This window comes from Desmodus rotundus, chromosome 4, assembly GCF_022682495.2.
Source record: "Desmodus rotundus isolate HL8 chromosome 4, HLdesRot8A.1, whole genome shotgun sequence".
Classification (NCBI taxonomy): Eukaryota; Metazoa; Chordata; class Mammalia; order Chiroptera; family Phyllostomidae; genus Desmodus; species Desmodus rotundus.
Window position 1 is genome coordinate 81,777,855 of NC_071390.1, and position 19,067 is coordinate 81,796,921.

Sequence of the window (19,067 nt, forward strand, 5' to 3'; positions counted from 1 at the left end):
ATCTCCAAGCCACCAATTTTGCTGGGTTTCCACTATCATCCCCTTGTGTCATTGCTTCCCTCCTTGACCAGCTTAGCTTCTGTGGTTCTTCATTCAAATTATTCTGTTTCAATTCTCAAACCTCTTCATCTTCTCTTCTACCACTGCACTCTTCTGAAAAGAAGGGAAAAAACTCAACTCTGGCTAAATTTAATGTCTGTTTACTCCTAACCTGAACCTAAGAAGCTAAATATGGCCAGAGAGCCAAAGACCACCACGCTGACTTGTCTCACATTGTATTTATATAAATATGGCTCACATTTTCCAAGGACCATTTTGCACTTCTCAAACCTACATAATCCCTTCCCCTCCTCATTCTCATTACAAAGACTTCTGTCTTTACTGAGAATGAAATATCAGAAGAGTATACTCTTACATTCCCTCATCATATCTACACAAACTACCTACACCTGTCCTGTACACACTGCCTCGTCTCCTGCTACAACACCTGTGCAGCCTGCCCTGACCAGCCTCGCTGCTCTGCTCATATACCAGAGCCCATCCCTCTGGCCTTTTCAAGCACATTTCTCCAAATAAATATTCCTTCTCTCTCGTGTTACCAATTTTGTTCTTTCTATATCAGTCCCATCAACATATACCCATGCTATAATAGCCTTTTAAATATATTCTAATCATCTCATATTTATTTCTAATTTCCACATCAATCTTCAGCTTCACCTTTTAGGAAAAAAATTAATTGTCCTTATTTCTAATACCTCACATCGAATGTTCTCTTGAACTCGTTCGAGTCATGCTTTCTTGCTCATGACTGCAGAGACAGTGCTCTAGTCAAGGTCGGCAATGACCTTCACAGAATCAAGTCCTATAGTCCACTGTCAGTCTCCATCTCACTCAGCCACGGAGTGGCACTGTTCTAGTTGCCCACTCCTCTTTTGGGAAATACTGCATTCACCTGGCTTCCAGGACAGCACTGCTTCCTGGTTTTTCTCTACCTGACTGGACATTCCTTAGAATAACCTCCTGTTTTCTGACTTCTATATGTTGGAATGAGAGGTGCCTCCTTTTTGGACTTTTCTTATCTACATCAGTTCCTTGGTAGCTTCATATACTCTCCTGGCTTTAAATAGCACTATAAGCTGATTCTTCTCACATTTATTTCTAACTCTAGCTTAGTGTATGCTCCTGCTATATCACTTGTGTATCTAATAAACATCTCCAACTGACATTTCCACAAAAAAAGCATGATTTTCTTCCTAATCCATTGTTCACCATTTCAGTCAACTGCACTATCATTCACCTCATGGTGTACATATATAAATAAGTGTCATCCTTGATCTTTTTCTTTCCTATCACATACCGGTCCACTGGCAAATCTTGTCCTTCACAATATATCCTTAATTAGATTTTGAATCTAACCCTTTCTCGGCACCTCCACTTCCCAGTCCAAGCCCATCACACCTTTCTGGACCATCTTACCCTACACCGGACTCTTTGTTGCCATTCTTATCTTTCTTCCTAATATCCTCTCTTCACTCAGCAGCCAGAGAGATCCTTTTAAAAGAAAATTTAGATTATATTACTTTTCTTCTCACATGTAGTCATCATCTTTCCATTTAGAACAAAACCCCACAATCTTACCATGCTCTGACCCCTGCTATCTCTCCAATTTCACGTACTATCATACTTCCTCTTGTCCATTCTGCTTCATCCCCGAGACTCTTTGCCATTCTTGTATATGAGCGATTTCCTGCCCCAGAGCCCTTGCTCTTACTTTCCCCTCAGTCTGAAATACTCTTCCTCAGATACTGATGTGGCTCACTCCTTTACTTTATTTGGGTCTCTGCTCAAATATCACCTCCTCTGAGAAGTCTGCCCTGTCCACCTTGTCTAAATAGCAGCCCTCATCACATCTTTTCAACTGCTTTGTCTTCTTAGTCCTTCCCACTAGTTGGCTCCCCCATTAGAAGGTAGAATATATAAAGGCCAGAAGGTTGCCTGAATTCATCGCAACAATATGTGCCTCAAACAGTTCTTGAAAGATTGAAAGAGTCAATCAATATTTTTGGCATGAATCAATGTGTGGCCTGAGTGAATGTGCACAGCTTAATATCAAATTTCTGGTTCACATGTTCAGGGATTTTCTGAACTGGATCTTTTAATAGAAAATAATAAATGACTTCTACTTATTTTAGAGTTCCAGCCACTACCCACAGACTGAATAAAATTCATAGATTTTGTTTAATATGACAGTCACTGCAGAGAGACTCCTGTGCCCATTGTGATGTCGTTTGCTGATTTGGAGGTTGTGATGCTAGAAATATGAGCCTTGAACTCAGTATCTAGGCCCAATAGCTCTCAGAAGAAACATATCAAAAATAAGCTTGATGTAGTGCAGAAAAGAATCATCCATGCTGTTTTGCTGCTGTTGTTATCATTTTTTAGCCTCTAAATTTTTACCTATTTTTTCTAGGAGACAGATATCCTAAGTCACTGTTGAGGTTTCAGTGTATTAACACAGTTCTCCCTTAATCTGTGCACTGACATTTGTTTAAAAGTGACCAAAAGAAAGGACTCTACCTTTAATTAAAAGAATAGTGAAGATACATATATTTCCTCATTGATTTAAGCAGTCCTACATGTATTTTTCATGTCCATGCTACTTTTAAAAATAAATAGTAAATATGGTTTTATCTCCTATATCGTGGAAAATAGCCAAAATTATACTAATTCATTAAGTGTACTTACATATAACTAGACAAAATGATAACATTGAAAGATTTGTTTCATTGATTTAAAGGAATAATAAAAATGGACTCATTTAAGTCACACCACTACTTTGAACACATCATTATTTTAAAAGAAACTAAATGAGATATATTTGTATTTAACCACTTATTTTTAAACTCAAAGATTTGTTTACTCTAAAATTTTAAGGATAAGGATTATGTGGTATTTATCTCCTACCTAGAAAATAGATTGATGTTCAATGTGTTTTTGAAGTGAATGAATGTACTAAGTAGCTCAGAAATTAAAGTAGAAATTCAGAGCAATCTTCTTCTGAAGTAGAAATTCAGAGCTTCATTTGCACCAAATACAAGTCTTCAGTATATTAAGAAAAAAGCAATTGCTTTTCAGAAGTCTTCCTTTTACAAAAGAAATACTTTAATATTACTATTCCCTTTGCACATGTAAAATATATTTGGATTATAAAAGTTGCTTTAGTACATAATTTTTCAGACAATATTTTCACAAATGTGAATGTAAAAGTGTTCATGGTAGGCAGATTATGTGTGAGATCCTTTTCCAGGAAGATTGTGGAGAATTTTTTTAAATGAATAACATTTTGCAGTTTTGTTTTGTTTGTTTTACATTAGAAATAATCTGGTCTATTGAGTAACAAGATTCCAGACCACAGCCAGGGAATGGCAGTACCCAAAGTTCAGTGACGAGAATGTTAAGCCATCCACTCCATGGAGTGAAACTTGAATTTTCTAAATTGTATTTCAGACTCATTTTCTGTTGAGCTTCATACCAGGATAAGCATTTCTTTAAAGCAAGAAATATGTGATATAGAGAGGGTGGGAAATTCCACCGGGGCATTTGACTCTCATTGGAGCCTGTCATCAAATTTCGTGTGTGTGAGAAATGCACATTTCTACAGCTTGTTTTCTGCAACTAAATCAGAACACACTGATCTAAAAGGCTGAGCAGATGGAATTGTCTGGAGCTGAGAAAGATGACTCGCCGTGTAGAGTGGTCCCCTGGGTGATGTGATCTGAGGCAGTAGGATTTTCAATGTGATCCACTACTTGGCAGATGTCTCCCAGGCATGCCTTTCAAAACCCTTGGAGGAAAGGCATGTTACAACACAAAACATTCCAAAGAATTGGTAAAGTCAAAACCTGCCATCTTGTGTACAACCCAATGAATGAAATTATTATTAAGCAAATGGAATATCCTTTTAGGTTGGTTGTTACCTAAGTAGCTATAAGATAGTTTTTAAGACTCTTTTCCTCACTGCCATTTAAAATTACCTAAATATTTAGTAATGTTTTATTGTTATGTAGTGTGGACCAATAATTCCTTCCATGAGTAATACTGTGGAATACAATTTCCCTTCTTAATATTGTGGGTCTTGTCAGGTACCTTTACTTGACCATTGTTAAACTTTTTTTTTTATTTAAGAGAGTAAAGATCTGTGGTTTAAATCAGAATAGAAGCTATGCCAGAGATAACAGAAGGCTTTGACTTCTGCTTTCCTTATAAATAAAAGGATAAATTGTGTTAACTCAAAAGAATAGGTATGTTTACCTTCCAGATTTTCTAATAGTTAATTCATTAAATAAAGTGTTTTATTTACAGAAATAGAAGGGCTATTCCTTTACATTGTTCAGATACTTCCAGCTAAATTAACACAGGTTCAGTGACCTCCTTATTGTGGCTTTTGTTCAAGCCATACAATTATATATTTTTAATTCACCAAGGACTTTGAGATATTAAGGTTTTCTGCCATTCCCTTCTCTCTTGGGTAACAATTAAACTGATTAAAAAATCTGATAAATTAACCAAGGATATTTAACCCTATTCTAGGAATCCACAATGCTCCCAGAGAATGATTTTTCCCCTCCACTGATTTTATACATTTAAGGAAACTGACTGAATTGAAAATACATAACTAGTATCCTCAAACAGAAATGGTCATTTTTAGAAGAAGCCAATCCCAAATGAAAACACACCCTTCGACCCGATGATGTGCACATTACACACTCTTCCCCCGTAGCGAGAGAGTAGGCCGTCCCTCCCTTCTCATTTACTCCCTGGCACAGTCGGATCACACTATGCAGCCACGTCAGATGTCTCAGAGCTACCGTCAAGACATGAAACCCAGGACAACGAGCAGCACAGCAACCGCTGCCAACAGGCAACCTCCAACAGTGTCTGAGTTTAGACTTGGTTTTATGTAAAGGGAAGCAGATTTGATTTGTTTTTTTTAATAATTCAAAAGAAACAGAAATTACAATGTATTGACTCAGTGTCCACCCCTAAAGAGTCCAAAAAAGCCAAAATCCTCCCCCATTTTCCTTCTTGTTCCACTGCTATTTTGAAAATGAAGAAAAACAGGAGAAACAAAAAGAGAGTGAGAAAGAACACAAAAATGAATTAAATAATTGCAAAACCTTATTAAACATCACTGAGATCGAGTTGATCCATTAGACTGACTTCTAGTTCTCGCCACTAAGACCTTACAGAGACACTGGACACACGACTTTACCTTCCAGGTTGACCTGGAACTGTGAGGGCGAGGTATGTGTGAATGTGTGTGTGCTTTAAGTCTGTTGCAGGACAACTCTCATCATTGGTGATAGTCTTGGGAGTCCAATCATGCAGAATAACAGGCAGGTGCAAGTTAGGTCTTGTTGCAAGATAGACATGGCAAGGAGAACAGTTTAATGCTAGATAAGGGTTGGGAGATTTGCTTCCATTAGAACATACTGGCCATTGGTCCCACAGAATCAAAGGTTAGATATACAGAAGTCCATATATAAACAGAAGCCTTCCATTTCAGTTTGACTGACCAAGGAAATGGATCAAAGTAAACCACTTCAGACAGTGAATGGACTTTCCAGGTGCCTAAAGAAATAACAGAATCTTATATTTTAATCACATGGAAAATAACTAATATAACTATTTACATTGTAACTTTGTTTTTATAGGAAGTAACTTTTCTGACGGTTTAATGATATCTGTGGAAAATGTTGGATTCTCACAATTTATACTGTGTGTGTGGGCGGGGGGAAGACTGTGAGAGGGGAGTGGGATTGGTCTGTAGACCCAAAGTGGCTGGGATCAAAGAATCCTGGAGCAATTTTATTCACTTCTCTGAGCTGTAGAAGACATGTTTTTTAACAAAGCTGGAAACAATATTCTTAGTAGAATGTACTGCTTTTAAGATTTAGATTTCCATATATAAAGAACTAAAAAGAAATATGTTTTGTATAGTTTAGATTTTAGAATGAGTATTTAAAATGTAAAAATGAGTTTTGCTTCCACCCATATCTTTCCTCGCTCCAGGTCATAAAAAGATATATTTATTTTTGTCCCACTTATTCCATTTGTCAAGGTCTATTTTTTTATTTACCAGTAAGCTGTTTTCATTATCTTTAGGTAATGTTTTTCTGGTAATGGTAACAGATTGAGAAAAACAATCCTGCTCCTCGGCTCTCAATTAAATGGCTTACTCCAACTGCAAAGACCCAGCCAGGGGCTGGTCTGCCTGTGGCATACATTGCTACAAAGCTCAGTCATCAGATTCTTGAAGATGCAAGATCACTATCAGTCCTTATTCTACAAGAAATTTGGTTGTAAAGCCAACATATCTTTTTTTTTAATGAACATACTCACAAATTTCATATAAAAATATCATCAATGTGGTGGTGGATTTTGCCAAACTCTCCCAACAATTTAATTTCTCCTGCATGTAGATGCATAGCCCTCCTACTTATAAAACACAACAAAACATTTCACTAAGGATCACTGCAAAGCCAGCATCCTACAGAAAGTGACAGAAGGTAGGTCTCTCAGAGGCCAACCACATATTCTAAAATGAACCCCAGCAACAGGAAGGACCTTCGCTTTTTCCAGGAATATAGTCCAAGTGACCTGACACTTCCCTGCCTGAGGAGCAAGAGAGTCCTTTGGAAGTTACAGATGACTGAAGAGAAATTTTGTAGGGAAAAAATACCCAATGCAAAACAGAATATATTTTGTAAATTTGATAATAACATAATAACCTCCTGAAGATATTACAATAAAGTAGACCCAAGACTGGGAAGGGCTGGTGGGCTTTTGAAGGAATTCTCTTTGTTGTTCCATCACATATCTTGCTTTGATAACCTAGTAAAATTAATCCTACAAGCCGTCAAGAAGTCAAACTCTTACTTCTCTTTGTATATATTTCAGTCTGAGGGATCTGTTCCATTTTTCCTTTAGCCAGTCCATAAGGGAGATCTGGCTAAAGGTAATCAGCTCCCAAGAGCCAGACAACTGGGAGATCAGACTAGTAGAGCTTAGGGAGGTAGTAATAGCAGGGGAGGAACATTACCTAGTTCTTGCCTGGTTTAATCTGAGCCAAATAAAAAAAAAATCACCACTTTTGCACACAGGAGAGATAGTCTGTCAGATACTTCTAAGAGGCTGGCTGGAGATTTCCTTCTGTCTTTGATGTCATTTTGTGGCTGACGATATTCCCTTGCAACTCTCTTTCAAAGAGCTGCCTGCTCTCTGCACTTAATTGTAAGTGCTAGAAAGTCAGAAGAGAGGTCACAAGTGAATCAAAAGAAGACAGAGGAAGAAGATAAAGGGTAATGGATACAGAGAAGAAAAATTTTTTGTTTTTTTAAGGAGTTGGGGGTCGGGGAGTGTGACAGAAGGAACAGGGAGAGAGCTTTATAAAAATCAGGTTGTCTGCAATATGAACCAAAAACAATGGCAGCAAGACACAGAAACAGGGCCACTTCCATTCTAGAGGAAAACCTGCACAGTCTAATGTTTCCTTCCTCCCCATTTGACCTCTTGTCCTGAGTCTTTCTGTGCTAAGCAGTCCCATAAACGGCAGCACTGCTCACATGCTGACTGACGGTGGGGGTTGACTCGATTGTTTGGAAATAGACAAAGCTTCCCTATTGTTGTATTTAAGGCAGTTTTCAGAGCACTGGCATTCTCATTTGCTCTATTTTTGAAGAGATTCCATTTTCCAGCCATATCACACTGGACACCCACCTATTTCATGCATCTCACTTCTTCTCTGGTAAACATCACCATATCAGGAAGCACCAAAATGGTCAGAATGCAAGTAGCTGTGATGGACAGTTCACCCAAGTGAATATGAAGGGAAGCCTCAGCCCAGTCCCTAGTATTGCTGAGAAGTCACCCTGGTATTGTCTTGTGTCTATCACCAAGATATTTCACAGTGCCTCCTTAGGTGCTCAGTGAAGTGCTTCCACTGAATGTGAGCTAAATTCAGGGGATTTTGCTAAACATTGTCACAAATGCTTTATGGCTTTTAAGACAAACTCATATTGCTAAAGCTGTTTAGCAGCACTGACTTGCGGGCAGTTATTGCTGTCTCATAGACTGTGGTACTGAACTTGAGTGATCAGCCCTTCTTGGATGGTTCAAATTTATGAAAATAAATGAATATGAAACATCAGCCATATTAAGGAGTCAGGGAAACTTCTGAGAAATAATAATGTCTGTGAAAATGTCTTCAAATGCTAACCTGAGGATCACCCTGTGCTTTGGGTTTTTTTTTTTTTAAGTAATTGTTATTATTTTTTTAATTCCAGAAGAGGAAAGTAATATTTCTTCTAGAAGTCAAGCCTTGACAGAGTATGACCTGGAAGCAGCACACCCACGGAGAACACAGCCCGCAGTGTGAGGACGGTCTAAGTAGGCCCATTCGCTGTTAGGACGCCACCCGGAGACTCCCTGCTCTGCTCCGGGGTCAGATACGTGCACGACACCCTGGCTCACCGCCTGCCACTCTCTGTCCAGTTATGACACAAAATTTGTAAAAAACAACTGGGGTCTGTTCTCCAAAATATGGATGTCAGCGTATCCTAGTGTCTGGGCAATAATCTCCTCTAGGTCTTCAAATTGCAACTCTGCTCTAGTCAGTCCCACTCACACACTGTCAGAGAAAAGACCCTCAGCTTTTATCCCCACCTTCCTTTTAAAAGCCAACCCATTCAGTGCCTGGGAACTGTTACCCCTCCCGCCCCCACATGTACATAAGCATCACATATGTTCTTTCTACAAATTGGTATACAGGTGCCATTTAATCAATCAAATTTGGAAGCTACATCTTCAAGGGTCCGAGAGAGCTCACTCCCCCCATTTCCCCTCTTTACATGTTTTCTTATAAGACATACAGCTTAATCAATTAACAAACTAAACAGCTTATATACTGGCAATATATCACAGATGGGTTTATGTCAGAGTAGTAGATCACATGAAATGGACCGCGTAGTACCCCAGTGCATGATGTCTCGGTAGAGCCCTGAGGACACTGACAGGAGCATCTCTAAGTTAGCAGTGCTGTATCAATACAGACACATGCGGATCTGTATCCACATCCATCTGACTAGGCCAAAGGAGCAGGTAGATGCAAGATAGAGACACACACATGCTGGTTGGGGCCATTGCACACCTCGTCATGCCATTTGAAAGGGCAGTTACAGGTTGCTGGTTTTGCAGCCATTAAAATTACACTTTATGGAAAAGGCTTCTCTAATTGTGTTTAATTTCTTTCTGTCGTAAGCATCATTGGAAGAAGACCAAAGCAAGAGCAACTAGGTTAAATATACATTTGGCTTAGCTGCAATACAGAACTCTGGAGAAGAAGCGGGCTGAAAGATTTGTTTCAATTTTAGGCTTGGATTCTTTTCCTTGCTGTTTTCTTGTCATTGCGTGTCTGCATTTGTGTGTGTGTGAGAGTGTCTGCGAGTGTGTGTGTGTGTTCCATCACATCATCTCCTGAAGAACGCTGGGTTTCGCAGGCAGGCGGCTAGTCACCTGCAACAACCCAGGGGTCCTGCCGAAGCTTCCAGGCTGCTGTCAGTGTCAGATGCCAGGGTCTGGTCGGTGGACATGGAGGAGATGTCATTGACAGACGAGGATGGAGGGAGACTCTCACTGCTGTTCACTGCTGCACCTGTGCTAAGAAAATGAAGACCAACATGACTAAATCTGGAACTAGACTCAATGTCACTCAGGATGCAGGCCTGGGTAAATATAACAGGGATGCCTGGTCCATCATTCATTTGACAAGCCTTCATGAACAACTAATACAGGGCACTACTAGATGGTGAAAGTGAAGACATAACAACGCTGAGTCCTTGGTCACAAGCGACTCACAGGCCAGTGCAGTAATTAGAAAATCACACTTTACCTTAGAAATCACCCGTAATGCAATTGAAAGAAAAAAAATAAACACTAAAAACCCCAGTTACTCCCAACAGCTCCGATATAGTAATATAATTAGCTTTGGATGGAGCCAAGTCATCTGCATTTTTTAACAGCTTCCCAGAGATTGTGTAGTCAAGGGTTGAAGACAGCCATCCCGTGGAGAATGCATATGAGCAAAACCCTTAACGTTTTGATCTGAACCTGGATGCTTTTATGGCAGGGAGCTTTTAAAACAAATACACATAAGGGCCCTATCCCAGAAATATGGGCTAAGGTGAAGCCCAGAAATCTGAATTACTTGGAGACTACAGCTCTAAAGAAAGGAAGGTCTATTAAGTAAATAATATTAAAGTCATTAATATGGCATCATTAAAATCCATATAGAAAAGCCAAGTAGGACTTTTGATAAAAGTTATCATAGACCGAAAAAAAAAAGAACAGAAGAAGCCAGAGCACACCCATGGTTGTGTGTTTATTCTCCAGCAAGCTTGCCTGCCTGGGAAGCTACAAATGAGAACAGTGAAGTGTTAACTTAGAATAATTTGCAAACATTCTTTTATGTATCTGCTATGTAGGTATATAATGATTTTAAACTCCGAGAAGAAAATTGCTCCTGGTAATCTCTCAGTAAATACTTGCTGAGCTGTAATAACTTTGAGAACTACAAAGGAAAGGTGAACCAGAGGCATTGTAAGATATAATTAAACCACAGCATCCTGGAAAGAGTCTTTACATTTTCTCTTTATTTATTCTTTATACTTAAACATTATGGGTGGCATAAGGTATGCTTTGTAAAATAGTTTGCTATTTAAAATTCCTGTAGTATGATAATCTAGTAAAATAAAATATGAAGATTTGTCATTAAAATTGCATCTTATTTAAGCGAATATACTGTGTTAGGTATATTTGGTAAAAAAAAAAAAATCCAAACTAAGTTACAGTAGTATTATCACTTAAATTAAGAAATCAGAAAAAAGTAGTCTAATGAAGTGAAGAGGTTAACACCATCTGCTTGCTCCTGGCGTAGACATTTCCTGCCTGTGGAAACAATGCGATTAAAATGTGAAAAACCCCTATACCTAAACTAAGACAGATTACATGTATTCTACATGCATTTTAACCATTTACTTGTTGCTTATGTATGGTAAGTTATGGGAAATGTGAAAAATAACAACATGCACTGATCATCATATTAATAACAACTACTGGTATATTTCTCTAACTGATTATTTAATATATATTCTTTTATAACTTTTATATACAAAAGGCTTATATATTTTTCATGTTTGTTGAACTCTCAGAAGTATGAATATCTCCTAATGTTAAATGTCTTTATTTGTTTATTTATTTATTTGTTTGTTTATTATTGTTGTTCAAGTACAATTGTCTCCATTTCCCCCCACCACTCCCTGCCTGTCTCCAATATTTAAAGCTCTCTTACAAATAATTACTCTCATTATCAGAACAATGTGTAATATAAAGTTGTCTGGTTTGAATTTCGTCCAACTCTGCTTAACTGCACCCTTTACAGCTGTAGCCCAGAGCCAGTTCATTTCCTCTCGTGATGTTCACTACACTTCACACACTCGCAGACAACCTTGTCTCCCTTACAGATCCCAAATGCCCAGCTCTGTTTTCTGGATTAAATTATATTAACAGCCTCGTATTCTTTTTTAAGCTTTAGTCTCTAATAATTTAGCAGCACTATTATATACTTGTCAGAATTGTCTCCAATTTTTCCACATTCTTAATAAAGCGTAGAGATTAAAACCAGACACAGAACTCTAAGAAAGTCTCTACCAGCTGCGGGCTGACAGAGTGAGACTGCTTTGTTCTTACCATCCATTCATCTCCTGGATGATAGTGCCCTACACAACAGTGGCTTTCAAATCACAGTGCTATAGTTTAGATTCAGTTTTTACTTGTAATACAAAATGTTGCCTGCATAGCTTTTTGTAATAGCTTTATTGAGATCTAATTCACAAATTTCTTCAGTTCAATGGTTTTTAGGCTATTCACAAAATTGTGCAACCATCACCACAATCAATTCTGTATTACTTGAATCACCCCCAAAGAAAACCCTGTACTCTGTTTCTTACTTACCTTCCGGCCCTACCACTGCTGAACCTACTTTCAGTCTTTATAAAATTGCCTGTTCAAGATATACCACATAAATGGAATCATACAATATGTGATCTTTTGTGACTGGCTTCTTTCCCACAGCGTAATGTTTTTAAGGTTCACTGATGCTGTAGCATGTATCAGTACTGTATTCCTTTTAATGACTGCATAATATTCCATTGTGTGAATATATCACATTTGTGTATTTATTAGCTGATGGGCACTTGATAGGCATTTAGGGCCTTTCTACTTTTTGGCCTGTATGAATAACGTTGTTCTAAACATTCATGTATGTGCTTTATTTCTAAGAGTGGAGTTGTTGGGTCATAGTGCAGCTCTATGTTTAACAAGTGAGGAACTGCCAAACTTTTTCACAAAGTGGCTGCGCCAGTTTGCATTCCTACCAGCAGTGTATGAGGGCTCCAACGTCCCTCTGCCCTCTGTAATACTCGATACCTGTCTGTTTGATCATAGCCACCCTCACATATGTAAAATGGCATTTCATTGTGGTTTCATTTGCATTTGCCTAACAACTAATGATGTTGAGTACCCTCACATACGCTTGTTAGCCATTTGTACGTCTTCTTTGGAGAAATGTCTATTCAGGTCCTTTGGCCATTTTTACATTGTTATTTTCTTTTCATTATTGTGTTGTAAAAGTTATTTTTTTTAATTTTAATTTTTATTGTTATTCAGTTACAGTTGTGTGCCTTTTCTCCCCATCCCTCCACCCCACTCCAGCCAAACACCACTCCCTCCCCCTTGATTTTGTCCATGTGTCCTTTATAGTAGTTACTGTAATACCCTCTCCTCACTGTCCCCTCCCCACTCCCCTCTGACCATTGTTAGATTGTTCTTAACTTCAATGTCTCTGGTTATATTTTGTTTCCTTTTTTCTTCTATTGATTATGTTCCAGTTAAAGGTGAGATCATATGTTATTTGTCCCTCACCATCTGGCTTATTTCACTTAGCATAATGCTCTCCAGTTCCATCCATGCTGTTGCAAAGGGTATAAGCTCCTTCTTTCTCTCTGCTGCATAGAATTCCATTGTGTAAATATACTATAGTTTTTGGATCCACTCATTTGCTGATGGGCACTTAGGTTGCTTCCAGTACTTGGCTATTGTAAATTGTGCTGCTATGAACATTGGGGTGCACAGGTTCTTTATATATTCTGAATACAAGTCCATTATCATATAAGACTTTTTCTTGATAGCATCCTTTGAAGCACAAATGTTTTTAATTTGGGTGAGGTTGGATTTACCTGTTTTCCTTTTTTGTTAGGTGTGCTTTTAGTCATATCTTAGGAAAAAATACATTTTCTAACAAAAGATCATGAAGATTTGCTCCTATATTTTCTCACTCCTATATTTTAGATCTTACACTAAAGTCTATAATCCATCTTGAGTTTTTTTTATATATGATATGAGGTAGGGGTTTACCTTTATTATCTTGCATGTGGCTAGCTAGTTGCCCTCCATCATTTGTTGAAAAGACTATTTCTTGTCCATGAAATTGTCTTGATATCTTTGTTAAAATCAATTGACCATAAATGTAAGGTTTTATTTATGGACTTACAATTCCATTTCATTGATAGATATGTGGATCTCATGCAAATGCCACCCTGTCTTGAATACTGTCATTTTGAAATCAGGAAGTGTGAGTCATCCAACTGTGGGCTTTTTGAGATTACTTGTGCTGTTTCTGTGTCACTTGCATGTAAATTTTAAGAAGAGAGTGTCAATTTCTGTGTAAAAGGCATCTGTGATTTTGGTAGACATTCTGTTTAATCTACAGGTCAATTTGGACAATGTTGACATCTTCACAACATTAGATCTTCTATTCAGTGAACAATAAAATATATTTATTTAGATCTTTCATTTCTTTCAACAATGTTTTGTATTTTGCAGAGTAAAAATTTGTATTTCCTTTGTTAAATTGATTCTTAAGTATTTTATTCTTTATGATGCTATTGTAAATGGAATTGTTTTCTATCCATTGCTATTATAAAGAAATAAAACTGATTTAATGAATTAGGAAGTTTTGGTGTCAGTGGATTGGAAACTAAATAGATCAAATGATAACATATACATCTCATGAATATTATAATTAATCAAAATGCCCAGGCAACCAGGAAGATTTTTGCTAGTGTGCTTTATTTAAATTATGACAAAATAACTGATTTGAAAGTTATGTTGTAATAATGTAAACCAAAAAGAATTTTAAAGTATCTCTACATAATAGTCCTGGTCTTCTCTTGAGATAGGCTTTTCTCCTTAACCAAAAATAGTTGATTATGTGGACCTCTTCTAATTGTCACAGTTACAGCTGGCTACTGATTCAAACAAGGGTGAGATATGACTGAACTGAGACCAGTCTCCTTTATAAGAACAGAATTTGAGCCCTGGCTGGTGTGGTTCAGTGGACTGAATGCTGGCCTAAGAACAACAGAGGCACAAGTTCAATCCCCAGTCAGGGCATATGCCTGGGTTGCAAGGCAGGTCCCCAGCAGGGGGTGCACAAGAGGCAACCACGCATTGATGTTTTTCTCCCTTTCTTTCTCCCTCTCTTCCGCTCTCTGGAAGTAAATAAATAAAATCTTTTTTTAAAAAGGAACACAATTTGATATTTACAAATAAACACAAAACCAAAACAATGGCAGCTAGAGAAATTATACAAAGACCATTGAGGACATTTTCCTAGAAAAAACACAAATCTACATCTATAAATAATATTGAATGAAGGAAGCAAAAAAACAGAATAGGTTTCAATAAACTCCTCATGGACAATGGATCACACTGTAGGTAAAGTTTATAAAATACACAGCACTCCTACTGCACCTACTTTAATAAGTAGCCTATTCTCAACATACTCTTGGAACTTTCTGAGTGGTATGACCTATAAATATATAGGTCCATTATACATAGCTTTCTACACGACCTCATGTTTATGTTTCCCTTGTTTCATTTTGTTTTTTCATTATACTTCATTTCTCTTATCTTCCTCAATCTCTCCCATTGAGCACAGAATAAGTACTCGATTGAACTAAACATTAAGTATCTTTTGTGTGTATTCTTCTAGACAGGTACTGTAAGGGAAAGCACATTTCTCCCAGCTATGAAATTTATTGGTTAAAATGATAAGCTGTATTTCACTAAGGGAAATTATTTTGTTTTAGTTGGTTTCTTCTCCTTTTGTTCATAAACTTGCTCTCTGTAATCCCTATCTTCTGTGTTGAAATGATTCTGCCCTTTCTTTTACCCATATCAAATGCAAGTTATAGTTAGCATTCAATTATTCAAAGTTCAGTATACCAACTGTATTTCTAGGGTTCCTAGTTTTTTATAGCACAAATTCATCAACAGCTCCTCTCTTCTAATGCTTCTTTTATAAAATCCCCATGACAGCTGCTGGTGGTAGGGGAAGCATTGCTCTCTCCATAGTGTTGTTGGGGGACAGTCATGGGTGTTGTCTAGTGGCATGCTGGGGCTGGCTTTCAAAAGCCAGTTGTTAGCTCTCTTTCCATGTCTGCCTTTATTAGTGTCACATTGGCAGCTTGAAATTGGTCACACTGAGAATATTTACACCCCAGAAACTGGTAAATACTATAATCAGTTCTGATTTTTTAAAGAGATGGTTGTTAAACATTAACCAGTCCTCCACTGTTACATGAAAAGTCTGCTTCTGTATGACTTTTTGCATTGCTCTATACTAAATGCCTTTTTGACTGTAGTCTATACCATATGATACTTTTAAGACTGTTTTCATGTAGACAATAAATAAACTTTGTAGACCATAAAACCAACACAAATAGAAGAGTCAAGACATGACGTTGGCTTCGAGTTGTTAACCATAAAACCAACACAAATAGAAGAGTCAAGACATGACGTTGGCTTCAAGTTGTTAATTTACTGCCAAACAGTTTATGAAATGCTCTTAAATACAACTGAACTGAATTGAATTCGATTATAATGCTACTTGCCCAGGACATCCTGGCAAGGTGATAAACATCCCTTCTTTCTACACTGTTTTCAGAGAAACCAGTAGAGATGTGCATTTAAAGAAATGTTTTGTTAAAGTAGTACAAATTTTTATCAAAAAATGACATTTAAAGTACTGAAAATACTGCTAGGGTTACAAGCCAGGAATAATAGTTACTTTCAACTTTGCTTGAAGAAGAAAAACTTGGTTTCATGGAAATAAGTAACTTATGCTAATAAAAATTTCTCAACTAGAAGTTATCTAGTTCTGTATTTTTAAAAGAAATTATTTTCCTGATCTATCCACACACACCAAAAGTAGACACAAAGAATTACAAAAAATACTAAAATGAAAAATATCACTGAACTATATTCCCTTCTCTTTCTTCATGATCTTGAGCCTCACCTTGTTTGGGACTGAGATTTTTAAATAAAAAATAATATCACCGGACTAGAAAAGTGACTCTAATTGGAAAGGACACACTCTCATGGCATGGAAATATGGCTGGGGGAGGGATTGTAGATTATAATTACCTGGGGAGCTTTATCTTCAATAGAGATACTAAAAAAAATCTCTACCCATCCTGATGCTAAGCATCCTTATTTTGGTGAGTCATTGTTACTTCTGGAAGTCTTATATCTCAGGTGGAATGGAGGTAGTGGACAGACAGAGTTTTGTGATTAGATGACCTCTTACATCTGTTTGGTTCTAACATTCTATGACAAATGCTTTTAGAAGGAAATTAATTTCTATTCATGAACTGAAATTCCCTCTTTTCACATCAATTCAGAAAGCAAGCAGCCATGCTATTCTTCAAAATAAATCATCATGCAAGTGAAACCAGCTAGCAGGAGGGCATACAATTATTTAGATGTGTATCTGAAATTTAGATTTATTTCTTATCGATATACAACAATTCCATCAATAAATTTTAAGCCTATGTATTTTCTGCAAAAATGTACATTTGACTTGCTATTTACATTCTAAAAGCATTGCTAAAACATGGTTTTGGGTATGAGAAACATTTTGTCACTGAGAAACTGCACTAACTTATTCCCTTGTGGCTGAGTGCCCAGTGTTGCCATGAGAAAATATTAGGGGACCTGATGCTGTAATATTTCTTCATCTTAGCTATTTACAAAATAAAATATGATATGCAAACATATAATGAATAATCAAAAATAGCGGACTTTTCAAAAGTTTTCTTAGTAATTGTTTTTTCTTTCCAGCATGGTTTCCTGCATAAAAACATATTGTACACACAGAGAGACACACCCAGATACAACAGGCACACACAGATACGGTGGTGTGCCAGTAAAAACGCAGCAATTGGCTCTCCAGGACTAAAATGTCTGACCTGCAGCATCAGCCAATTTCTATGTCTTAACTCCTGCCTGGCGGATTTCAAGCTACCACCATGGGGCCAATCAACTCATAGCTGGGAGAGACGAACACAAGTAGTTCTGAGAAGCTGGCAGAGTCGGCTCCCAAGCACAGCTGTCCCATGACTCTGCATTACACACACACATATATGCATGCATCAATATCTCGCATGGGTAGGAGATATGTATGATTTCTCAATTAAGCATTGAATATTTTCTTTAAAATCAGGAAGTGAAAAATTGAATCCACAATCATTTTTACCATAAAATGGTTAAGTCAGCAAGCCATAATTTAGGGCACATGTAAAAGGTAGATTACATGTGATTGTTACTTATGATTACCTAAGTAATCTTAAGTAATCATAAGTTACATAAGATTACTTATGATTGTTATAGGTAGTTAAAATGGATAAAAAGTGGTTTGGCCTTCTCACATGTATAATTGATATGTAATTTAGAATCAATCATTAACATGTTATAAGCAGGGCTACAAAAAAATGGGAATATACATTGCACAAAATGAATAAATCAAATAACTCTGTGAAAGCAGCAAACCTTTATCTGAAGCATGAGCAAATGTCGATAGCAACACTTCACATACTTGATTCTCGGCTCATTTATCTTCATGATGATTAATAGAGTAAATGAATATTTACTGGCATAAGAACATACTGAACTGCACACTGTGTTAAGGCTATGATGCTGTCTTGAATTCTGTCTTTGGAATAGCACCAAGAAACATGCTGAGGGAGCACCTGAGCAGAAATTTTCAAATTAATAAATATGTATGAAGTTACTATGATGTGCAAGGCACAGCACTTAGACACCACATGGTACACAAAGAGGAGTACATAGTCTTCCTTCTCGATGACTTTATAAGCACTAACGGGTGATAAGGCAGTATTTAAAATACAGGAATTAGTAATACCCATAGGAAGGAAGGAGACTATTCTTTGGGATGTTATGAAAAGTCTTTTGGGACAGATATGAAAATATTTGGGGACAAGGTGGTATTGGATAAGAGAACACTTTAGAGTGGGCAGCATTCCTAAAGGTGGGGAATCTAGTAGTATAGGAACATGAGAGCCTAGAATGGGCGCAGTGTGAAATAACCTGGGGTGCATTGCAGAGGGCTGTCGATATCAGCAAGAGGTTGCTAGGCTTCAATTGTAAGTGATGCAAAGCCACTGGACAGCACTGATCAGTGGAATTCTTGCTCTTTTTCCTGCAGATCACATAAATCCTAATCCCTTATATCTTCATTAACCTGATAATGTCATTTTGCTATTTCCCTCATTAATAAACTTCTACATGTACTCATTTTCTTTTTTCTTTTCTATGAGTGGACACATGTGAGTAGGGGAGTTAAACGTGTGTATACAGTTTGGTTTGGTCTGTGGTGCACTTGCAATGACTGGGGAAAGAGCATGCCCAGAGGCTGCTGCCCCTTCAGTCTGGACCCCAGAATGAGATACACAGAGCAGAAATGACCCCAACCAAAAGTCTAGGATCAAGACAGGCTTCTCTTGGCAGAAAGGTGGGGAGAACTGGGGAGTGTGCCAGATGCCAGGTCCAAAGGAGCATGTGAGCCATGGCAGGATTTTGCTCTCTATCAT

The 19,067-nt window shown here is 37.5% G+C and overlaps 1 protein-coding gene across 3 annotated transcripts in view; it reads right to left on the reverse strand.

Moving 5' to 3' along the window:
* Positions 1–8,818: 8,818 nt before the first annotated feature.
* MAPK10 (mitogen-activated protein kinase 10) overlaps positions 8,819–19,067 on the reverse strand; it is a 312,569-nt gene continuing 302,320 nt past the window's right edge. For 2 of the 3 annotated variants that reach the window (XM_024574933.4, XM_053923049.2), the window contains exon 14: positions 8,819–9,712. In XM_024574933.4, coding sequence (XP_024430701.1) covers positions 9,570–9,712 — 143 coding nt within the window. In that variant the 3' untranslated portion in view covers positions 8,819–9,569. Of the gene's footprint in view, positions 9,718–19,067 lie in introns of all 3 variants that reach the window. The other variant, XM_024574935.4, reaches the window with a different exon arrangement.